The sequence below is a fragment of the Eutrigla gurnardus genome (assembly GCF_963514095.1).
Source record: "Eutrigla gurnardus genome assembly, chromosome: 18".
Taxonomy (NCBI): Eukaryota; Metazoa; Chordata; class Actinopteri; order Perciformes; family Triglidae; genus Eutrigla; species Eutrigla gurnardus.
Genome location: NC_139929.1, coordinates 13,094,485 through 13,119,711, shown reverse-complemented (window position 1 = coordinate 13,119,711; position 25,227 = coordinate 13,094,485). Strand labels below are relative to the sequence as shown.

The 25,227-nt window shown below is 43.6% G+C and overlaps 2 protein-coding genes across 2 annotated transcripts in view; both read left to right on the top strand.

Moving 5' to 3' along the window:
- Positions 1-25,227, top strand: part of thtpa (thiamine triphosphatase) — a gene marked incomplete at its 5' end in the record, with an annotated part of 479,666 nt that overhangs the window by 176,769 nt on the left and 277,670 nt on the right. The window lies entirely within an intron of this gene.
- Positions 5,892-10,408, top strand: bambia (BMP and activin membrane-bound inhibitor homolog a). Its single transcript, XM_084033379.1, has 3 exons — positions 5,892-6,428; positions 8,284-8,565; positions 9,307-10,408. The coding sequence occupies exons 1-3, from the start codon at positions 6,353-6,355 to the stop codon at positions 9,723-9,725; spliced, it is 777 nt and encodes a 258-aa protein (XP_083889505.1). The 5' UTR covers positions 5,892-6,352; the 3' UTR covers positions 9,726-10,408.

Below are 25,227 nucleotides of genomic sequence, written 5' to 3'. Positions count from 1 at the left end.
ACCTCAAATCAATGGCTTACTCTTCTATCAACAGTTCAAACTGTTAGCTTTACTGCCCCCTGTTGGTGGCCCCATGATTTGCACTGCACACTGGGAACTTCTGACCTCTGTTCAAGAGATTAATGTTATCAGATTAAGGACAACTGCGGCTCATCTTCGAGGTATGTCCTGCTCTAGTCTAGTAGTTTTTTTGTTTATCATAGAAATTTTGGATATGATGCTGCGCACTGAAACTGTCCTCTAGTCTGAGGATTTTTCAAAGACGACATGGTTGCTTATTATTATGATTGTGTGTGTTATCAAGACGGAAAGCGTTTAATTAACTAAAAATATTTGATTTAATTTCCAATCCAATTCAGACGAAAGAGACGGCCAGTAAAACTAACCATGACTATTTGTTTGGATTTCACTGCTCATTAATTAGCAATCAGAGTTGTGCATTCTCTGTATTTAAACGCTAATCAAAAATGGAATTGCAACATAATTGCTAATTGCTTCAGAGGTAAGTTTAATTGTATAATTGGCTGTGTAAATGCCATGTTTTAATGTCTTGACCATTATAAAAGTGCGTTTGACAGAGAATGCAAAACGTAAATGCAGTTAATTTTACCTTCTGTTTCATGTCACTGTAAAGTGATGCACTAGATCATATGCTCATCATCATCCGTAACAACACATACGGAGGGAAAGCGACTTCTCTCTCTGCTCAGGTTGACATTACTCCACTAATAGCCTATCTTTACATTACAGTAGTTTGCTGCTATATTAATGTCCTGAATGATGTTGGAGAACCTTTTTGTAATAATTTACAGTGTTGTCGAATTATATCATACATTATTATGTGATGGCCAGTGAGAGACTGGTGATACTGGCTTGAACTAGGGGGAAATGTATGTGTATGTGTATGTAGGTGTTTTTAACAGTTAATATCCTCCGGTGAACATCACCCTGAAGGGACTGGCTGACTCCTTTGCTGAGAGACAGAAAACTAGATAACCTGAGACAGAAAAGGGAGTGTAGAAGGTGGAGGTCGTAAATACCCAGAAGAGTCTAAACTGTTCCGTGAGGACGAAGATCGAGTTGTGTGTCCCGTCTGTGAGTTTTCTCTCCTCCAGGGTCACAAGGTGGTTCCTATAGAACAAGCAACCAGAGATCTGAAGGGCCGGCTGAAATCTGACTGGAGTCTCTGCAGGACAAGAGGGCCAAACACAAACAAGTGGAGAAAACATAGAGTGGAATAATTCAACACTCCACGAAGCAGCTGTTGTCCACAGAGAGACGGATCAGAGCACAGTTCAAGCTGCTCCACCAGTGCCTGAGAGAGGAAGAGGAGTCCAGACCGGCAGCTCTGAGGGAGGAAGAGGAGTCCAGACCGGCAGCTCTGAGAGAGGAAGAGGAGTCCAGACTGGCAGTTCTGAAAGAGGAAGAGGAGTCCAGACTAGCAGCTCTGAGGGAGGAAGAGGAGTCCAGACCGGCAGGCCTTAGGGAGGAAGAGGAGTCCAGACTGGCAGCTCTTAGGGAGGAAGAGGAGTCCAGACCGGCAGCTCTGAGGGAGGAAGAGGAGTACAGACTAGCAGCTCTGAGGGAGGAAGAGGAGTCCAGACTAGCAGCTCTGAGGCAGGAAGAGGAGTCCAGACCGGCAACTCTGAGGGAGGAAGAGGAGTCCAGACTGGCCGCTCTGAGAGAGGAAGAGGAGTCCAGACTAGCAGCTCTGAGGCAGGAAGAGGAGTCCAGACCGGCAACTCTGAGGGAGGAAGAGGAGTCCAGACTGGCCGCTCTGAGAGAGGAAGAGGAGTCCAGACTGGCAGCTCTGAGAGAGGAAGAGGAGTCCAGACCGGCAGCTCTGAGGGAGGAAGAGGAGTCCAGACCGGCAGCTCTGAGGGAGGAAGAGGAGTCCATGTGCATGTCATCGGTTAAACCCTTAAAAACTGTTTGGATCTGGATGCATGAACATCTTGAAATAGTTTCCATGTAACTGTGAATGAAACCAGCATCTTGATAAACACATCAGGTCCAGACTTGTATGACTTACTGGGTGCAGTTCCATGTTGTTTGTTATGTCACATTTTTAAACATAGAGCCAAAGTAGTTCATGTAAATAACTTGCATAGTTCTCTCAGGTCCAGATCACTGGTCATACCACTTTACACCTACAGAGGGCGCTAGCTGCATTCTCTCTTGTTTCCAAACGTTTCAACAGCACAGTTAAAAGCCTGTAATGTCTGTCTGTAATACCTAAAACATCGTCTGGCAAAAAATTTAATATTTTATATCTTCAGTGATTTACAGTGGCAGACTATGTTGTACTTTTATTTCTCAGATTTTTTTCTGTATTTGTGTGTGAAAAAAAGTGAAACGATACTTTTTGAACCTTGACCTTTCATCTTGCAATATTTTGGGTAACTATCTCAAAAGATCTGTACATTTTTATATGTCCCTGTGTCATTTTTCATGCATTTTGAGCTCCCCAGAACTTTATACTTTGTAATATTAACAAAAGCTGAGATCACGCATGTGAGGTTAAAAAAGAATAATGAATGCAATAGATACATATCATTTCATCTTATTTAACTATGTATTATATTAACAACTACTGCCTTTTGGTCTATGATGACATGGTTGGATCCATCTCGGGGTGTCTGTGCCTGCTGCCATGGAGTACTACTGTAAAACTGTATTATTTTTCAGATTGTCAGCGACTGATGACACATTGAAGCATCTTCAGTCAGGCCTGATAAGTAAAGGCACGCCGCTCTTCGTGATCAAATGCAGATGATCTATTTCTGTATGTGGATAAGAGAACAGAATGCTACTGAATTCTCTCTCAACAAGTAAAAACAAAGGTGGATGCCGTCAGTTTCCTGCCTCGGAGCTCTTCAGATAACGTCTGCATGAGTGCTTCTGAATGCAGGGCCTGTAACCCAATCTGTAACATCAAAGCTGCTGAGAACATCTACAGTATGGATCTGCATAACTGCTGGACCTCCCGCTCTGATGCTTCACTCCATTATCTTGAGGAGGATGGAGACAGTCTGCCTGTCTCTCTTCAGAGACCTTGATATGGCTCACATCAAAGAGAGAGGAAGAAGCCGGGAGGTGTCGGAGGAAGTCTGTCTGCGCTGGTGTGTCAAGGAGAGAGGCGCTTCTCAGGATTAGTGGGAGGATGTGTGCAAAATAAGGTCATTTTGGACGATTCTGGGTTATTTGAGTAGGTTTAGAGCAGTTTTAAAAGGTTGGATTTCAAACTGTTTTGGTTGTCAACTCTCAGGTAGACTTGACCTCCACTCCCCCCTCCCATCAAACCCTCCACAGCAACCTAACCATCGTTGCCCCGGCAGCAGGGGGGCTTTTGTTAAGTGAATCCCCTGCAGTCTGTGCCCCGTCACACCTAGAGTGTCTCCTAATGTGTGAAAGCAGACACAACCTGTGGGGTGTAACGGCTCCCTAAAAGGCCTCTTACGTGTGCTGAAAGCATGTTGACGCTCATCCTCCCAGCATGAAAAGACACACTGTTTGGTTTTTCTTACTGGTGGGCGTCGTGCTTCCCCATATCTGGTGGTTGGAAGCAGGGATGCCACATCAACACATGTTGTGTTTTTGTATTAATGTATTAAAGTGTCATTGTCACATGTTGTTAATATAAAGTCAGAAAACAAAGTTAAAGGGACACTCCACTTTAAACATACGGTTCTGTTTACTTGAACAGAGGCATATCTGTTTTTACTATGCCTCTGACAAGTCCCTCAACCTTTTTATAAGAGCAGTAATATGATGGCTGGCGTGCCTGCGATGACGCCGTTTTGTAAACATAAATACCAGTTTTGACCACCAGGTGGTGATGTTTGACCATACCATATAAAAGGCAGGCTCAAACCGGCGGATCTGCTGCTGGCATTTAAGGAAAATAATTTCTGATCATATTTAATGGAACTAAATAAACATCCAAACATCGTGCTGACACGTCTTGTAAATCTACGTTGACGGAATATAGGCGCCATAGTGATTGCAGCACATCTTATGTCACTGGGGCCTTTCAGAGAGACAGTTACACCCAGTATCACAGAAACCAACTATACAGGAGTCCTTCCAGCATAAAACTGTTATTTCTGCTGGCTTTTCTTCTCTGCAGCTCTCAGTATATATAAACGCTGTAACGCAGGTCGTGGACTGGCGCCTATGTGGAATTGCACATCATTACGGTAATTGCACTGAGTAATTTTCTACGTTCCCTAAATCGGAATCCTCATCCTGTTGTCTGTTGGGCACAATTAAGGCCTGTAGATGGTCTGGACCCGGTCTTCCCCTGTGACCCCAAGGATGTAATACTATTATCATACTTAAAACTGTCTGCATGTTTTTTTTTTTTTTTTTGTCTGTATATTTACTGTAAAACCCATTTTTTAAAATTAAAACTAATAAAACAAAGGCGTTTAAAATATAAAGTTGTTTTTTTTATGTTGAAAAAAAAGTATAATTTCAAATATTTCTTTTTTGGACGCGCAAAAAAAAGCAGTTGTCGCTGATACAAATCGCGCGCGCACGTGTGTTTTGCATTGCCGATTTTGAAAGGGTAATCGTGTCTTTGCGCGTGCGTGTGTCGTCTCGGTGGCGCCATGTGCCCTTTTGGATTGCTAATTTCTCTAAACGGCGGCCGCTCCTCCCTGCAGCAACAGCAGCGCCGGCGGCGGCAGCAGTCTGGCGGCCGAAGGGAAGCGACTCAGCGCGGCGTCAACTGGAGGATGACACTGCAGGCCGAGCTGCTGCTGACCCGTCTGACTCCACTGACACTACTTCAAATGGGACGTGTTATTCATGGACCCCGGGGTGACTAGACTACAAACACAGGCTAGAGCTTCATTTTACAATGCCATTAAGTTATCTATATGGAGAATGAAACTCTTCTCCCAACTATAATCCTGCTGGTTTAACATGTTTTCACTTGCTATGCAAAGTCTCTAATACATGGAAGAACAATGAGTGTTTGTTTTGTGTTGACAAGCTCAAAACGTCCATGTCTGGTAAATAAGGGTTGAAGTCTCATTATAATTACACATAAATGTCTACATATTAAATATCTAGATATTTAGTGACTGTGTCCGTGGGACAGTTTGTGATCTGACCGAGTGACTACAGCCCCGACCAATGGCATCTAATAGTGGCATATGGAATATGGTATTATGCAAATGAAGGGAGATGAATGAAGAGATTGGCTTGACCTGAGTCATCAAGCCAGAGAGTGACAGACAGAATTAAACCGGAATATGGATGGCATGGCTTAGAAAATAAAAGCATGAAGGGGATGAACGAACCAAAATATATTTGAATGGACAGAACAATTAGATCACGCTGAAAATATGAAGTGAAAATACAGCAGGGACTTAAAAGCAGTATATTTGTGTTGCCTTGAGTATGGGTGGCAGCCTGATCAGCTAGTTCCAACTATTAATATCAAGCTATCCATCCATCAATCAACTCGACTACGATTCAGCAGCTAGAGAAGATGGTGAGCTAATATTTTCAACCATCAAATCAAACTCTAGGAACTGTCCTGCCTAGGTCTGCAATACTGTATACAGTATATATACTGTATGATGCTATTCTATATGCTATATGCTATGTTTACTATTTATAATATATCTTTTATTTTTGCCGTTAATAAAGTTTTTTTTTTTTTTAAATCGTAACTTATTTTAATCACCTCTGACCAGGCAATATAAATAAACGCTCTTTGTCTTATTTTGAAATTAAATAAACGTACCGGATACAGCGTTTCTACGTAGTGTGACTAACTTCTGTCCCGGTGATCCGACCAATCAGCTTCGAGGGGGCGGAGCTCTGACAGACCACAACTATTTCTCCTGCTAAATCTTGTGTGTCCGAAGTCTGCGTGCAGTCGTCGCTTCAGCGGAGTTGTCCGACTTTTCCCAACGTTCGTCCGTCCAGGAATACAAAAGTGATGCTTTATTGTGAGCGTCCGCATACAGAGACACAGGAGGACCGGCGGTGACAACTCAGCCTCCCGACTGACTCTCTTCCACGGGACTATATTCCGCTTTTTTTCCTCTTTCGGCTTCAAGAAGAAGACGCTGTGTTTTCGCGTCCTCCAGTAATGTCGGACCGCTTTTAACAACTTTTCTGTCTCCATGCGGGAGAGGAAACATTTCGGGGTGACTTGTTTGGTTCCAGTCCGGATTGTGAGCTGTCGTGTTTCGGTCCAGGAATGACTCATTTTTGGCCGTAGCTCCATGTAAATCCTTTTGTCGTCCAGCTCGTCGCCCAGCGGACTCTGCGCCGCTGCTACTGGATATACGAGGACTCTGTTTTTTTCTTTTTGCGCAGTAATTTGGTGTAAATGGATCGCCAGTCCAGTTTCATTTCCATTTGGCTACAACTGGAACTCTGTGCCATGGCTGTTCTTCTTACTAAAGGTATACAGACTGAGTATATACAGGGTTTGTTTGTTAGCTTCAAATCTGGCTCTAACAATATTTAATTTACTAAAGTCTGACTTTCCTCTCGCAGTATTTAAGCTAACCAGTGTTGCTCCAAATCTCCCTTTTAACCAGCGCAACAATGTCGCATTTAGCCCCATAAAATCGTATTAACGGGGATAAACTGCCGAGGAGAGCTGAGAAAACTTCACTTGTGTTCATTGAAAACAAACACGATTTAGCTATTTTACCGGTCAAGTGTTTGTTTTATGTCTCCACTTAATTACACATTATAATATTAGGTCAGTGCATTAAATAACTGCAGAGTAAACGTTTAATATTATTGTCATCTCTTTAAAAAAAAGTGCTTCCCCCGTTGTAATCCTGCAACCTTTAGTCCGGATACAACTTCATGTCCAAACTCTCTGAATCTATTATGAAATGGCAGCACGGGCATCACACGGATCACACGGTCTCCTTTCTGGCATGATTAACTCATGTTTAACTCAAGTTTTGAAGCTGCCATTCATAGAAGAGTGAGCAGGGCTAAAAGGCTTCAGTCCCCGGCCTGTCCCCCCCCTCCCTCCCTCAGCCAACCCACCCCTCAACCCACAAAGGGGCCTCTCCTTTCTAATGAAATATTCTCCAAATGACCTGCCCGGGCCCTGCTGCTCCAATCATTCACAGGGAAAACAGTGATCTGATGAATGTGCTCCTGCATTCAGAGAGGCTCCGCCGGCGGAGACCGACAGGACCTGTTCCTGAAAAAAGCTGCTCACTTTTTTGTTGTTGTTGATCATAGCAGATGGAAACACAAGGCAGGACTGTTTGTTCCTCGTTTCACTGCTTTATGGAGCTATTCCCAATCGTTGCCCCTCGACTCATTGTAACACAACGTAGTCAACAACCCAATGAAGACGAAAGAAATCCTACAAAATGTGTTATCACAGTGTTATGGCACCGGAGGAGACGCTGGGAGCTCATATATAGAAGTTTAATTCATGTTTTTGTTTTGTCGGGGCAGATCCTTGGCCTAGATTTCTGTTTTGAAACTTTTTTTTTTGAAAGAATCCACAGATGAAGTAATGAGTGGGCCCGTGTAAAGGCAGGCAGCCGTAATGATAAGGTTGCTGGAAGCTCTTTAGATGGGACCTCAGTGCACCCTGCCCCCCCAGGCAGTCATGACCACAAGTAAAGCTTTGCGTGCAAACTGGGGAGAGAAGACTCCGGCCCCCCCCCCCCCCACACCCACCTCCTCCTCTTCCTCCTCCTCCTCTTTACGAGTTTCCATTTGGGTTGAAAGAAATTGACTTTGGCAAACAAACCACTAATTATAAGCTACACGGTTCCTGTTTTATAATACAGACAGAAAAAAGAGGGGGCAATTTTGCATGAGATGCACTTAAATGAAGGCATATTTGCTGAATTGATGCAAAAGGGGAATATTCCCATGAGGTCTTTTAAAAGTCACCTGGCGGTTTACTGCAGAGGGCAGAGCGGACACTTTGCGAGCACACGCCTTCAAAATAAAAGTAAACACAGAGTGGATTTGATCGGATTAAGTCTTAAAGATGCCAGAAAAAGCAATTTTGTTGTGGGATACACAAACTGACATAATAGTACTAAGAAAAGGGATAAAGCCAGGCTGAATTATATTAACATCTTGATATTGGGGACCCTTTGAGCCCCTACAAAGCCCCTTTAAGGTCCTGACAAACACACCAAACTGCTATGCTTCACTTCAGGCCGCGTTGAAGTCAAAACAGCAGCCAAACTCACAGATTTAGCAGGAATAATGTATAGTTTTATAGTTATGAATACATCTAACCCTGCTCTTTGTTTCTATTTCCAGGAGAAATAAGGTGTTACTGCGACGCGCCGCACTGCGTGGCCACCGGCTACATGTGCAAGTCGGAACTGAACGCCTGCTTCACCAAGGTCCTGGACCCGCTCAATGTAAACTCTCCCCTCACCCACGGGTGTTTAGACCCCATCGTCAACGCGGCGGACGTCTGCAGCAGCAGCTCCAGGGCCGTCGACGTCCTCAGCGGGGCCTCCACGCTGGACTGTTGCCACGACGACATGTGCAACTACAGAGGACTGCAAGACCTGGCGCACACCAGGGACTCGACAGGTAAAGAAGGAACCCGGGAGCGCTGAATCACTGGCGGTCAGGCTGTTTGTTTTAAACCGAAATATGAAATTCTCTTTAACCGGTTTCATAACGATCGGACTCTCTGGGAGAAATTTTATGATTTCTCCTCAGAAAATATTCAACATTTTCCTCTGTCCTGGTCCAGAAGCAATACCTGGAGCTGTAGGGTTCTTCAAACACTTTGCTGTTTATGGACATACAGGCCCCACCCTCCTACTTTATTTTTTTCTACTTCCCAGCTTTGCAGAACTTCAATTTGACTTTTAATAGGCTCCAGCTCTGTGCCTGGGAAGCCAGGGAGCAGCCAGTTTACCTTAAGCACTTGGAAAGAGATCAGATATGTTCTCTCTTTTTTATTATGTGTGCACCGTGTAATTTTCCCACTGAGTTGGAATGTTAGAATGAATATTATCTGACAAGTCTGCATGTTGGGCAGAGACGGAGAGGAGGAGCTGACCCGAGGGAACTTTGTGTTGTGACCAGAGCACACTATAGTTTATTAGCTCAAATTAATTTCTTGCTCTCAGCAGGGACTCATTTCATGTCCTCTCTCACGTCTGCTGGGTCTCTTATTTCTCTGTCTGTTTTTTCTGCCATGACTGTAGCAAAGCTTCTCAACAAGCTCCAAACAGTGTACACATATTCAAAGATTTGATTTCAAATAAGACACTGTGCTACGTGAGCATGCAGTTAATCAAACGTTCATCTCTCTGTGTGCAGATCACAGCCGGTACCAGCCGGACAGCAACAACAGGAACCTGGTGACCCGGGTTCAGGAGCTGGCCTCGGCCAAGGAGGTTTGGTTCCGGGCGGCGGTGATCGCCGTGCCCATCGCCGGCGGCCTCATCCTGGTGCTGCTCATCATGCTGGCGCTGCGAATGCTGCGCAGCGAGAACAAGCGGCTGCAGGACCAGCGGCAACAGATGCTGTCGCGGCTCCACTACAGCTTCCACGGCCACCACACCAAGAAGGGCCACGTGGCCAAGCTGGACCTGGAGTGCATGGTGCCCGTCACGGGCCACGAGAACTGCTGTCTGACCTGCGACAAGATGAGGCAGGCCGACCTGGGCAATGACAAGATCCTGTCTCTGGTGCACTGGGGGATGTACAGCGGCCACGGCAAGCTGGAGTTTGTATGATTCCTGCCGGGAACTACGTGACTGTCGACTCCCAGAAACAGCCAGGACTGCCTCCCAACTGTTGGTTCTTCAAAAGACATTCCAATGATTCGTTGTCTTGTCGTCCATTGGACTGTTGGGTTTTTGCGTTTTCAGTTCTTTTTCAACCAGTGGCGAAAAAATACGAGACTGATCCCATGCCGTGTGGTTTTTGCTAGAGGAGCACTTTACTTGAAAATGAAAGGCAAAGCAACGCGGAGCTGTATTTAAAACTTGAGAGGGCAGAACTGAGGTGGAGTGAGAGCTCTGTCACTGCTCCTGAGGATCCTGGACTTTTACACTGAGCGCTGAAGGATTCCAAATCTGTCTTATTTGCACATTTGTAAAAAAAAAAAAAAACGAAAAAAACTGAACTAAACATAAAAGTTGTCGTTGCTTAAAAAACACAAATTTTACACTGACACCAGGGTACAAAATGGACTTTGTTTGAGTTGAAAAAAATCTGTTTGACTGTATGTGTGCACACTCCTGCTGTGTACATTTCATGAATCAAGCATATTTCAAGATTTATATATATATATATATATATATATAGTCTGATAAAACGTTCTGGGTGAATGTCCAACATCTCTCTCTGTGATCAGACTATAAGCTTGATTGTGAGTGTGAAAGCAAAACTTCCATTAAAATGACTTTTTTATTTATTTGCCGATTGATTCTCGTGTTTTTACTTTATATTTAACAATGAATGATGATGTAGGGAAATGGACAACACATGCTCAAAGCTATTTGGCACACAAAGTGTTCAATCTCGTTAAGATCAGGAATATAGGTGTGTGGGGGTGTGTGTCAGTTGTTCCTGAACCCTCTCCAGAGGTCACGTTTGCACTCACGAAGATGAGCTTCAAATAACTCATCTTCCTCTCTCTCTCTCTCCCTCACTGGCTGGATTTATCCTGGAAGTCGTGGTGCTATTTGTTTTATACTCCCTCTAGAGCGCCTCCCCTAGTCTGTCAGAGAAAACACTGCCCCTCCTGTGTTCAGCAGGGTGTCAGTGAGGACGGATTTCAATATTATTTTGCACTTATTTTTAAAACATGGCTGGCAGTCTGTAGTTTTCTAGTAAAAATATCCACTAAAAAGACAAAAAAGCATTTTGTGTGTATCTAAAGCCTTGTATGTCTCCCTCTGTGCTCCATTGTTGTTCAAAAACTATAAAACACATGAAAGAGCCTCACTGTTGCACATTAATGTGAACACACAGATTTTATATTATATTTATTTATATTAGTCAGAAATACTAGTATTGATCCACAGCTGAAAATAGTCCCTGAGAACTATTTGCTCCTGTTTGAGTGACGCTTGCTAAACTCCAGTGCCCAGCTGTAAACGTGTGACCCATTTTAAGAGGAGTTACATCCTTAGATCTTGCCAACAGATTTGGGGCTGAGTGCAACAGTACAGAAGAGGAAGTAGAGACGTCAGATGGAATGAAGCATCGTTAGTTTTATCCTTTTCTTTGGATCTTTTGACAACCAGAAAAACACAAACCCCAGGCCCATCATGTACCCATCATTCTTTGTTTTTAGAGTTGCCCAAATCTCAAAGTGGTCTCTGGACCTGTAGGTAGTTTTGGTTTTAGTTGTCCAGGTTTGAGTTCTCTCTGCTGCTGTTACTCTGGATAATCCACAAAATGCACTGGCAACATTTTCATAGGTAGAAAGTGGATTATTCAGAGTAGATGGTGACATTTTTAATGTAATTTGAGTGAACTGTTGAACTAACAGGGAAGCGATGTTACCACGGGTGGTGCACCTCCGGCCACTGGGATCCATCCATCCATTGTCTACCGCTTATCCTGTGTTCAGGGTCACGGGGGGGCTGGAGCCGATCCCAGCTGTCATTGGGCGAAGGCAGGGTTCACCCTGGACAGGTCGCCAGTCTATCACAGGGCTAACATATAGAGACAAACAACCATTCACACTCACATTCCGGCCACTGGGATGAAGTACTTAAACCATTATGGTATTAAATCGTTTCTTTCTGGCTGAATTAAAAACGTGTACGCAAACAGCGAACAAGTAGACTCACTAAGAGCCTGACTGTTTGGAACTTGGGTGTCAGGTTTCTGTCGAGACCATCCGTCTCAATCCATCCCAATGTTTACGTTCCGTAAACGGTCATCGTGACGACAAGAGTTGGCGTATTGTGCGTGCTGTGTTAGCGTTGCACAGAGCGAAATCGGGGACGCTTGGGGTTGAAGAGTTTGCGCTCGACGTTTCTCCACAGTCGCCATGGTAACGGCGAGTGAGACATACTGTTAAGTAGTTTAAAACGGAGGTCCACTTCAGTGAAGAGTGTGTATCTGTGCTGAGCGGTGACCCTTGTTTCTTTCCATTAGGAGGACAGGAAAACACTATTAGCAGCTAACCACTTAGCGGCAGCTTGCATTAGCGGGGCTCAGCCCACGCTCAGGGCCTCCCCCAGGACTATTACCCTTGTAATAATAACAATGTCCTCTGCCTGGCCTGCCTAATGTGACTGCTGTTTTCTTTAGCCTGATTCCACTTTGCTGCCTCACCCGTGGGTGTCAGGTGGCCACGAGGAGATTAGGAATACACCAGCTTTTAAAAAGCAGTTTGTTTTGATCTTTATATGAGGTGACGTCATGTGTGCTATGTGTGAGGATGCACACTTTTTTTGTGCATTAATTACACGCACACACACCACCTGGACCATCACACACACACATAACCACCGACATCCATCAGTCACAGCTCGGGCTTCGACAACAGCCGGAGCCGGCGGCGGCGGCACGGTCATTAGCATCGCCCCAACACTAGGCGGCCAAGCTGTTCGTATTCACATGCAAATTTAATGAGGTGGTCCATCAAAAGAGCCCCAATTTGTTTCGGAGCGACTTCAAGCTGACCCCCCACCACCGTTTACCAGAGGATCTTTTACTTCACATCTCACTGTACTTTTTAAAACATTTTTTTTTTATCCGCCTTTACAGCTTCAGCGCCACCTCTGCTGCCTCCAGGCCCAATGTTTCCCCTCCTCAGGTGGGTGACATTCCTCGAGCGGGGTTAACAACGCCGCAATTTCAACCTGCGAGGTGGCGTTCCTGCGTCGGCCCCCTGCTCCCCTCACAAAGATGCAGTAATAGTCCAGGAAGGCCTTGTGCCCACTGCGGCGGCGTGTGGAACAATATATGAAGTGTAAACACACATGGAACCTGTTAACACCTGAGAGCAGTAATGGATGCACACCTCCCAGGGCCGTAACAGGCCCTTCTAAAGCCTATATGCTTTCCTCACTTTTCTTCTCTCCAAGTCCTCACCTTCACGACGCTGCCCTGCTGGAATACACACACCTTCAGAGTTTGATTTTCATGTGATGCTGCACTGAAATCATTCAGCAATTCATCAATCATCGATATGATTTACCGGTTCTTCTCCTAACCTGGAGCCCGGCCGAAGCTGCCGTAGCGGCTCCAGTGTGAAGTCATGGTCCAAATCATATCACAGACACTTGAAGGCTGTTTAGCTGTTCCCAACCATAAACAAATACAGACGTTCTGGAAAATAAACATAGCTTGACATCCCAGAAGACAAAAAAAACCTTTTTTTTTTAATTGATAAATCGGAGACGGATCGTCCTCTGTGGGGACAGACATCCGCTGGAATAAGCTCTAAATATTTAGCCAATTCATTTCCTTCCATTGGATAAGAGTACAGCTCCAGTACATGTCCTCGTACACCCCCCCCCCCCCCCCTCCCCCATCTAAACATTTACCCCAGTGTGTTGTTAACATTTAGATATAAATCTGCCCCAAAAGAAAAATAGTAATGTTGGGAATGTTTACAGGACGGACGAGGCTTCTTGAAGCTAGATGTCACCATCTGTAAATAACCCCCAAAAAAAGAAGAAAAGATTTGTTTCTAAGAGAGGTTTTCCAGCAACGTTCATCAGGAAAGTGCAAACAGAACAACTCAGACACACCCACACACACACACACACACACACACACACACAGCGTTAGGCCCCGGTGATGAGCCATCGTTGAGCTGTCAGGTACAGGTCCACTTTCTCAGGTGCTCCACGGATGACGTGGTATCTCATGTCCTCCTCCTCGTACAGACCAAGGGCTTTCATTGGCCTCTATCTGTCAGTTGGGGGCCGCGGGCCCCTGAAGGACAGATGGCAGAACAATGCCCCCCCAGACGGTGTCTCCAACCACTCATCCACTCCCAGATGAAAAGGATCACGTATGGTACGAGTCCTTTGACTGAGGTTGCCTTTATTAACACTGATCACTTTATTTTCAGATTAAACTGAGCATAAAACATAAACTGAGTTTCTAGTCACCAATAGTAAGTAACCCTTGTCTAGGTTCCGCCCTCAAACATAGACTGGCCAATCACAGCATAGCAGAGGTTAGAAAGTGATACAAGTTTCTAAAATGTAAAAAAAACCTGTGGACCTGACAATAGCAGGTTACAGTCACATCATTAACTAGCATTAGCACTCTATGCTACGCTAGCTACTGAAGGGTTATAACAAAGTGCTGTCATGAAGTGGGCTTTAATGCTGACTGTAATAAACATGAATCTGTAGCAGGAGGCAGAGCACCCCGAGGTGCGGCGACCTCCTGATGCTACCTGAATCCTATTGGCTGCCACAAAGCCATTTGGCCTGGCAGCAGCCTATCAGAGCTATGCACCTTGAGCTACTGGCAGCGTGGCCTCGGGTCCCGATGCGAGCTGGCGAGCTGATGTGTGTTCATTGTGAGTGTAAATCCCGGGGATTATGGGGCTGAAAGCAGAGAAGCTTGTGTCTCTCTGACAACATCTTTGTGTGAGCGAGGCTAAACCACGATCAGAGTTTAGGAAGTGGTCTGAAATAACATGTGGTCGCTGAGGTAGATTCTTCCAGACTTGGTACGTTAAAGTTGATGCTCCAGTTCCAGGTTTTTAATCTAATCCTATACAGGAAGTTATATTCCAACTCAACTGTGTCCCAATTCTATTATGCGTACTCATTCTGAGCAGGTATAGTGTGGAAAGCGACACAATAAAGAATTTGGTTAGAATTGTATTAATGCAACGCACGAAGAAAATAGACAACTAAATGTAAATGGTGTTATGGTATTATAAATCAAGTTTTAAGACCAAGTTATCTGTTATGTTTATGCCTGGATAAATATAACACTCACACTATACTAACCCTTCCACCGGCAAATAGGTTTGTTATTGTATTGGGAGGCGCTCCCTCTGGTTGACCAGCATGGGCTCTTATTTTGGAAAAAGTATGTATGGTAGTGAATGGTGGGAAAAAAAGAATATTATGAATTTAAGCAATTATTTTGCACGGCCAGAAATAGAATAACTGTTGAACTATAAGTGTTTCAAAATGATCTTTTAATTTGACAAGCATATATGTCATCCATATCTGTGTTACATCGTTGATTACGATACATATTTTACGCAATAAGGTCCCATGGGGGATAACAGGAAAATTTGTGTAGCTCGGGTCAAAGTTTAACACATAAGTGAGTTAGATAATGATCCTTATTTTTAATAAAATATCTATTGTCACACTTTATTTTATTCTGGTTGCAGATGTTCTTTTTTAATGGAATATATTTTATTTTGAGATGCATCCCTCCAGAATAATGTCAACATGGTGATTTGTTTTCTTTCTCATGGTACCTACTTAAGAATATTAACGCCTGCGTTTAATCACAACTCCTCTGTCAGGATTGAGGTTTCAGCTTTAAAGAGAAACAGCTGATCATCTGAAGGAGATGAGTAACTTTTCGTCTTCTTTCCAGTCACGAAGAGGAGCTCTTCTCCTGTAGTTCACTCTGATAAATGTGATCACAAGAATCTTACAGACTAAATACGGCGGGATGACTATATCTGTACATGTTTTACTACTCCCTCTTCATCTCGTGTTTACTCTGGCTTTGTGAAGTGGAGCCATCTAACTCTTCGCTCCGCCAGAGGAGTCTGTAAGTGATAAAATCCCTCCACCTGACAAAATGAATTTATCTATTTGTTTGTGTTTGAGCGCTGGCTAACTGACGCAGCGAACACATGTTGAGTGCAGCGCCCCGGGCCTTTAAAATATGACATTTAGGAGCTGCTGTGTGTTGGGGATCACTGGGTAATTATTCTCTTGCCGTTTTATGATGTTAACTTGGGAGTGTTAAACGCAGGAATTTGTTTTGGAAAAAAAATATCCACGTTATCCATGAGAAATGAGAGCAGGCTTAATAATGTGGTGCTGAATGAGAGATCAACGTAGCAGAATGGATGAGAAATAAACCCCGGCAGGTTTTGTTTGTGGACGGGGAACCTGCATTGGTGAATTTTAAATATGACAAATGTGGAAATATTGACTTTTAAGTACACCATTCAACATCATTACTCTCCAATCAGGTCTGCAGCCCTGCAGATAGAATTGAGAAACTCATATTTTAACTCATATTTTAATGTTAATTGTCAATTTTGAGTCAGGTCTAATTGAATTATTTAGTTTTCACCCTCATAACTCATAAGACGAGTTCAGTCATAATAAGTTATAATCTACAAAGCTGTAGTTCAACTTCCAGCTGTGCTGATGTCATTATTACACGTGCACTCTCATGCCGCTGTTTTATGTCTGACCTCTTTCACATAACTGCGTCTCGCCTGGAAGGTACACGAGATCAGGCGGCAGCAGCTGGAGGCGGAGACAGAAATTGAGGTCCAGTGGGACAGTTTCATTTGTTGCATTGTATTCCAGCAACCTTCAAAGAATTTACAGGAAGTCACAGAAGTAGTTACTTCCTGTTAGATGTGATCTGTCGGCGACCTGTAGTTAGCGACCACATTTTGATTTGTTTTTATGTGTATGTGTCATCATTGTATTCTATCTTTTGTTCTTTTTTAAGCATGTTGCTTTATGTAAAAAACAGCCTTAAATATTGGAATTACATTAAATTAGCATTAGCAAGTGGTGTTTGCTGTCAAAACTAAGAGCCAATCAGCTCTTTGATCAGGTGACAACTGTAACTGTGAAGCCTGACATCAGAGCTAGTCGGGATCAAGTCGGACAAATCTAACCAGCATGCATTGCATTTGTGTTTTGTTCTCCTTTTTTAAAATGTGAATACATGATGGAGTCTTACTTTAATACTATTCAAATAATTTCACTTTGTCTTCTGCTCGTCTACTGTACCTAACAGTAACGTTATTAATATTCTGGCACAAACGTTGAACAAAGAGTTGGTCAGTTGATCCCAGACCAGCCCCAGGCCTCCCTGTGCTCTGACAAGTCTGGGTCCTGTTTGGAAACTGGAGCGTGCAGAGATAAACGGCGGTGCCTCTGCTTATCTGGACTTTCTGTCTCACTATATGAGGCCGCTACCTAAAGCCCTGCAGCGTCAAACTGGCATCCAGAAGGGAAACTGGTGGAGCAGGACAAGTTGTTTCTTTACTTTGTGGAGCTTCGGGTGTTTTTCTAGGCAGGTTTGGTGTGGCCGGTGGTTTTAGTGTTAAGTGACCTCATCCTAACCTCAGTGTTTGAGGCTCTCAGCGGGAGCTGCTCTGAGTGCCGTGGCAGAAGACAATTTTCAGTTCTCACACGCAATCTAAATGAGGATCCGTAAAGTTATGGTAACTACGGCAACTGCTCAGCATGCACCATACACGCCGCCAATGGGGTGGTGCATGGATGACGTGTTTTTGTAGGCCCCGCCCAGAAATGAGCATTGCACGGGTTCCCTCGACAAATACCCAATGGGATCTCTCCATCGGATTTTGGATTATTGCAGAAAATAAACTTGATGGCAAAGACAAGTTTATGATATTTACACATTTGGTTCAGTGTGGTAATCTCCACAAATGAACACACTTTAATGAAGCTTGATGACAAGTAATCTAATTTAGTCACTTGTTAACAAACGCCTTTTTAAGATGTGTAAAAGCTTCAAAATTCACTCTGGGGGCTATCTACTGATGTATTTTATATTGTAGAACATAATGTTAAATTCTCTCATACCTTATTTCAGGCATCTAAACAAAAACCCATTAACTCCTTGACAAGGGACACAGAAGTGCAAGAATGCTAACTCAATCCTGGCTTTTATGACTCATTCCTGCGGCACACTCATTTTGAATATGAGACCTAACACTGTGCGGGCATCACACCAGCCGGCTGACATTTGTAATAAGCTAAAAAATCCCCCTCACGGTGAATCAGTAAACATGAAAAACAGCTCTGAACCGAAAACACAAGAGTGCCTCTTCTTCGTCCCTGATAGGACAAAAGGGGGAACTTCCAAACATAAATATGTGGAGACGTGTGCTCGTCTCGGGGGGACTGCCTCTGAACAGGTCAAGCTAAACAAACAGGGGGCTTCCTCTGTCTGCTCCTCACTGAGCCAGGAACAGGATCTGGATCTAACGGAGCCTCCGAGAGAATGAACACGGCATCCCCAGCTTTATCCTTCAATACCAAGGTTAAAGATGAAGCCAGCAATGTTGCCGTCGTGCTGGCGGATGGAAGGAGGCGGAGCGACAGGCCTCCGCTCTGCTCCCTGCCCAGCTCTGCTATTCATCATCAGGTGGAAAGACTGTTTACTGCCGGGGTCAAGGTCCCAGGCACATGTTTACGGTCTCTCTCAGACGAGCCATTGTTGTTAAAGCAAACCCCGTGCGTGATACGGCCACATGGAAGATCATATCTTACAGGGCCCCTCTGCCCTGGAGCCAAAAAGAAGCCCATTTAACCAGATTCATAAGATTGAGCCACAGAAGGACATTTAAAACCCATTTAGACTTCCAGGATAAGACATCTGCCACGGATGTTTATCTATCTCCTGTGGCTATTCCCCTTGTTGTTGTTTTTTATTCCCCTGACGTTAATGTAATTTTATTTGTTCTGAGACATGCTGAATTAAACATAACATTATAACTCCATCCACTCTTTATAATTCCATAACCCACAAGCTGGAAGCAGGAGCTCTGGCTTTCATTTACCCTTTCTTTTTCAGTGTGGGAGGTTATGTGACCGCTCTAACCTTTTTAACATTAAAGTCCCCCCCCCACACTCTCAAAAGATCTTTGTGATAATCCCCTCCTTCCACCCCTTTGGTCCTTAGACTCCGCTGCCCTGTGGGGTATACAGGAAAATGCTTTTACTGCGGTGCTACTTCTCTGCTCGCCTCTTCGCTACCCGTCACCCTGCTTTCACCACACTGTGCCTAAACCCGGCCCAGCTCAGTGCAGGAGGCAGGAGCGTCCTGTGTGGTGGAGCCGGCCGTGGCGTCCCTCATCTGTGGAGCATTAAGAGTGAGAAGTAGATTAAGGCTGTCTCCCCAGCGGACACTGGACAGACCTCTGCAGTCTGCAGACAGAGTAGGGGGGGAGTCACTAGGTTACACTGGACTTTCTGCAGTTAACAGCAGCTTCACCAAACCTGCAAAAGAGGAAAATTATCTACAGCTAATGATAAATGAGAGCAGCTTGGAGCATGTATACATTTTTCAAGTTACATGTATTGTTATGTTTCTAGTCTTCCATGCTAAGCTAACCAGCTGTAGCTTCATAAAGAGGCTAAGTCCCGCCCCTTCCAGTGTCGACCATAAGACCATATTTAGGAAAAAATATGTATGGTAGTCAATGGCAAGAGACATTTGTTTTAATCAGGTTTGAATTGTGCCATGAATTATGTTTGTCAATTTACAATCAAATTATTTATCTCCAGAAAGTTTCAGTTTTTCATAGTATTGTTTAGTTTAGTGAGAAACCTCTCGTCTGACACAATGTACGTGACGAACACAGCCGTTAGCTAGCTAGCTAACTTAGCCACGTTCCATCACTAATGTAACGTTATCTTAGCTGATGTGTTTTATCCAGTGATTCTTTTAATCTGCCGGGAAGAAGAAGGAGCGAGACCTGTTAGTGTGAGTAACGTTACATCCTGGTACTTAACACACAGACATCATAGCTTCAGAGAGCGACGTCACTTACCTCAATGTTGGTGGAAAGTCTTTAGCATTCCATGTGTTTGATACTTCAATAGTTATATGACAAAATTAGACTTTGTCTCTTGACCGTGACATATTTGTTCTGAAATAAGGTCCCATGGTGGCCCAGAAGGCCCATCAGAAGGGGCCTGATTTAACCGCTCTATTGAGTGGGCAGACATAAAAGTGGTATAAATCTTCTTATTTAAATGTTGGCTAGAAAGCGAAAGAACATGCCTCCCAAAAGTGCCTTGTAACATAATACTCACATGGCTATGAGCATTGAAAGAATTCCTTTGTAAAGTGTAGCAGAAACTATGATCCTTTAGCAGTCTGACTTGGCTAAATCAAGTGGGTATTTTCCTAAGTTATTTCAGTCCAAAATTCCCTCTTGGTGTGACTATTGTATTAGCATGGACTAAGAAAAGCCTAAACCTATACTTTAAGCCCTTTTTTTTAACCCTGTAATTTTACCTCCACAGAGGGGAATTGTCAGTCGTGTTCCAGTACGCCTCTACTTCAGCAGGGTATCTGGTACTCTTTCCAGCCGTGGGCTGGGGGAGTAGTGACAGGGGTGGGCACTGGGATGATGGTGGTGTGGGGAGGGTTAGTGTGGCAGTCTGGGACAGACAGGCATAATTTAGACCAGAGGTGGAACCTGAGAGCCCTGCAGTCTGACAGGAAGCACTGGCTTAACTCCTGTCCCTTTGAGATGACAGGGGGCCCGGCCTGGCCTGGTACGGCTTGGCTTTGATGGGACTCGAGCTGGACTGGACTGTTCAAAAAAGAAATCTGTACTTTTGTATGTATTTATGTGTAAATTAAATGAAATGTACCTAACTATTTGTATAGTGCATGTCTTTGAATTTGAAAGGATGAACTCTGGTTAGCAGGGCTTTAAGGGGAAGGTGGACACTTGAATAATGCTGACTTGCTTTCTTGCAGAGAATTAGAAAAAAAGATCAATATCACTGGCTCACTCCATACTCACTATATAGTGAGTTTGCATGTTGTCTTATATACCATCATGTAATGCTCTGAAAGAAAAATGACAGACAAGAGTATGAGCGATTGAGACAAACCATGGAAATAATATATTTAATGTGAGCCGAGCATCATGTGTCACGGTCACAAAGTACTTTATTATTTGGGAATATGCACTTATTCCTTCCACGTTCACAATGGCAGCGTATAGTGCTACGTTCCTTCGTACCTTTCACAATAAAAGCCCAAGACATTTAGGGCTTTTATTTTATCACTGCTTAGCACAGCTTAAATTTCAAGAAATTAACTTATTACAATATGTATTTAGTACAACGAAATGTCAGTATTTACGTAATATATTCAACGGCAAAGAGAAAATTTGCATTTTTTAATCATTTTTGCCGCTAACCTGGCTTTCCACAGTTAAAAATCAGCCTGCCAACCCCTCTAGCACATCGCTTCTTCTTTGTTTAATCCGTATGTCAACAGAAATATGAAAAACCCAAAAGTTTTTATTTAAGGTGCAGCTACATACTATCTCTTTCATAGTAGTCCTTCAGCATGTGCCCCATCTGACAAAAATAATCAAACCCACATCCTGTTTTGAATCAGTCCCTGAGTGGTTATCACCACAATCAGCTTTATTTGGCCAGGTATGAGTACTCACACCAGGAATTTGTGTTGCTCTCAACGTACTCACACACAAATACAACTCAAAACAAGGACAACAAAGAGCAAAAATAGAAATCTCACTTTTATTTACAGGTAGAAGACCAATAAGACAGACTTATAGACATTGTATATCACTGATGTTCTTGTTAATAAGCTCATAAACTCTGCGAGCTGGCTGACTAACAGACTGGTGCCATGTTAGAGCCTCCGTCTGGCACAGTGGAAAAAAACACGAAGCCCGTTTTAACCGTCTCTGCTTTTTAATATGGTGTTGCAAGGAGAATCTGCTCCTATTAAAAAAATAAAATGCCGCATTTAAAGTCGAGCGGAGTCTGGCAGCCTCGGGGACACGGGACTCATGTAAAGTCAGGTTTGTGTGAATACAGCGAGAGCTTTCATAGTTCATATGTGTCTCCGGTGTGTGTGTGTATTTAATGTATCCATTAAATACATAAAAGGGTTAAACAAACATACAGAAACATGTGTAAAAGGCACACGCTAAAACATACAAACATCGGCTCAGGGCTGCAGAACTTCCCTCCCTTTTGTTCCCCTTACATAACGTCAGCATCGTTAGTAGTGCATGTGTGTTTTTTAGCATTTTGGACACTTAGTCATTCACAGAGTTGGTCTGTTATGTGTGGATGAGAGAGAGACACAGTGTGCCCTTTCGTGTGGATTAGTGTGTGTGAGTGTGTGTGTAGGAGAGAGAGAGACATATCCGCTGCTGGCAAGGCTTTTCCGTTCTCACAGCAGCGTCCAGGAATTTTTCATCGTCCGTTTCCCTGTTTTTCATGACCGAGGGTGTGTGATGTCATCTCCATGAATTTCAAACACTATGACGGCTATTCCTCTGATTTCCGCTCCGGTGCGTTTTGCACATAACTCTCCTGTAAAAAAAAAACAAACAACACCCTAATTAAAGCAGCTGAATGTCCTATCTCGCTGCTTTTAGTGCTTTTTGTTGATCTCTTATTTTGTCCTCGCTGTGTTCAATTACGTGCAGCTGCAGCCATCCAGCTTCACCACCAAGGGCCATTAAAGCTTCATCTAATCTCATCTAAACGAAGACCACGGTGTCGCGGGAGGTGAAGTGTGCGTATTAGTGTTGGCAGTGGGAAACGCCTGGTGCTGCTGTAGTGTCCTTGAGCAAAACCCGTGTTGAGCGGCGTGCGTGTTTGTGCATGCAAATGATGAGCGGAGGGTTTTTGGTGGAGGGGAAACCATGAGCGAGCTGAGTGGGACATGGCAGCAGTTTTCTAAAACTGCAAAGAGGAACCAGATGAGGTGCGATTAGTGCTGACAGGCCGGCTTCCCCTCTCTCTCTGTGCTGCTTGGTCCGACCACAGACCCAGAGACGGTAACTTAACATCAGATCTCCCCAGTGAGCATCGCATTCAGTAAAGTTGGTGGATTACGAGATTAAATAACACTAGGTCAACTTCATAAAAAAAATGATCTTGTTATTGAATTCTGCCGGGGTTCAGGATGTGACAGGGAGAGAGAAAAATTGCCCGTTAACAAACGAAGTCTGTGCCAAAACGGCTGGATCCCGGCAGGATTACGGCCTCGCAGAAACAATTTGTCACTCATTTGTAAGCATCTGCAGCATCACCTCTGGTCCAAGAGCTTTTCCTGCTGCAGCATTCACTTACACTGTAAGAGCATCCGAAATTAAATTCATAACCACAATTCTGGATCAATTTCCACATTTTCCCCCGGTTCCCATGGCCTCGCTGCGGTGAGCTCTCCTGCTGAACGGTGCAGCAGTTGCACGAGGAGGAGAGCCAGCGAGAGCTCCCCTCGCAGCTAATTAATTTGATTTTAAAAGGCAGACACTGACGCGACCAGGTCAGGACGGTTCTCACGGCCTGCGGAGAACTCCTCGGCGATGTGATCTGCTGGTGCATAATCACATTTGGGATGCCTTCAAGGGCTCGGGGATGTGATTGGCATCGGCGAGCTACACTTTTTCACTCCCAAGCAAAACAGTGGAAGTGGAGCTCAGTTAGTGCTGGAAAGTAACTCTTTGGCGTGTTTCTTGGGGATATGTTGACTTGTTATTACATTGGCCAAGGGAGCTCTTGAAGTGGGATTCAAAGCATTGCACATATTATATCTGTTTTCATCCAGCTTGTAAACCGCTGGCCCATTAACAATCATCTGATGCTCCTGTTACTTGCCCAGTGGGACCGTTACAGCGGTGTCGCCATGTTCCTAAATGCCAACAGTGATGTTTGTGAGTTTGGTGTTATCAAAGCCTGTACAACATGATGCTGAAAACTCTAAAAACTAGACCCAGATTGTCATAAAATAGAGCTAGGCTCATTAGCTCGGCTTACTGATATTTACAAGTTACTTTATATTCAACTGTACAGTGCAGCTATAATTACTAACCTCATAGAAAAACCACCTTCTTGAAGAGGTTGGCGTCTAAAACCAGTTGGTTTCCAATTCCTTCATAATTGTTAAAAGTAGGTGTTTTTCTTTAAAACCTTCCCACATGTTTAAATAGGAAAATGCTCCATTTGTAATACGAACTAATTCAGAATATCCCAACGGAATGTTTTCCTATTCAGAATAATACAAGTAAGCGTATAGTCGGTGTGCAGTGTTTAACGTTGCTTGCTGTTGATGAGACATTGGCGTATTTAGAGGTTCAGTCTAGAAGCAGAGTGAGTGACAGCGGCTCGCTGAGTGCTCCGCTAATGAAACTCATTCCCCTGCATGTCTGTCTCCACGGTAGCGTTGCCCCCCCAGCTCCCCGTGTCTGCTGGCTACAACACATCACAGACCCAATCAGCTCACCTGCTTCTCATAACCCCCCCTCTCTTTTCTCTACTGTGTATATTCTCCCGTTTCCTCTTTCTGTCCAACTGCAGGAAGACGAGGAGGAAAAGTTCCAGTAGGAGAGGAGGGTGTCGTCCATGTCGACAAGTAGTAAAGTCTGCTGGGTGGGTGGGCCACCGTGGGCCCCGTGTGGAAGGTCACGGAAACGACAACATTACACATTCACAAAAAAAAAATAGAGATCCTGACAAGTTGTTTGATCCAGTGTTATTATTATGTATAATTTGTACGTTTCCTAAAATTTCAAATTCAGAGGTTTTTTGTTTGTTTTTCCTTTAGTGGTATTTTCTCACTTTGAATTGATGGAATATTTTCCCCTCTACTGCTGTGTTATTATGGGTTTTCTGTGACATATTTTTTTGTTCTTTTTAAATTAATAATTCATGATCAAAAGGAAGCTATTTTATTTATTTTATGCCTCCATGGTCTCTGTATCTGCATAGAAGGGATGATACGTACAAATATATGTTCGCAGTGGATTTCTATTATCGGTTTAATCGTAAATATTGTCATAAGTGAAGTGAAAAAGCTGTCTATCTATCATGGTAGAGGTTTTATTTATTTTTTAAAAAAGACAAATTTAAATAGGCCTCCAGAATTTTACAGAAAGAACAGAATCACACAATGTTGCTATTTTGTAAAATGCTATCCATACATTAATTTGAATTGTCCTTAAAAATCTGTGATGCAATGAATGTGTGTTTCTTGACTGTATTATTGGGATAATAATCATGACAAAAATAATCCATATCTTCCCATGCCTAAAAATGTCACACCATTTTTTCCAGGATTGCTGATTGCATATTCAGTAAATGCATTACCATTTTTAATGCAATGTAATGTTTATAATGCTTTTCTGGTGATCATGATGAAAATAATAACAGCGAAAACAAAGTGTGTTTAGTCGGGGTCATCATGTGAATTTGATTGGTAGTTTTGCAGAAATCATGTTAACACTCAGAAGGAGCAGATTCTTGCTGGAAAATAAAAAGGGCATTG

Excerpts from the sequence above, each read along its gene's own strand:
- bambia (XM_084033379.1), top strand. The coding sequence starts at position 6,353 with ATGGATCGCCAGTCCAGTTTCATTTCCATTTGGCTACAACTGGAACTC. Across the intron at positions 6,429-8,283 it reads GGCTGTTCTTCTTACTAAAG|GAGAAATAAGGTGTTACTGC; the intron begins GTATACAGACTG and ends TTCTATTTCCAG. Across the intron at positions 8,566-9,306 it reads GCACACCAGGGACTCGACAG|ATCACAGCCGGTACCAGCCG; the intron begins GTAAAGAAGGAA and ends CTCTGTGTGCAG.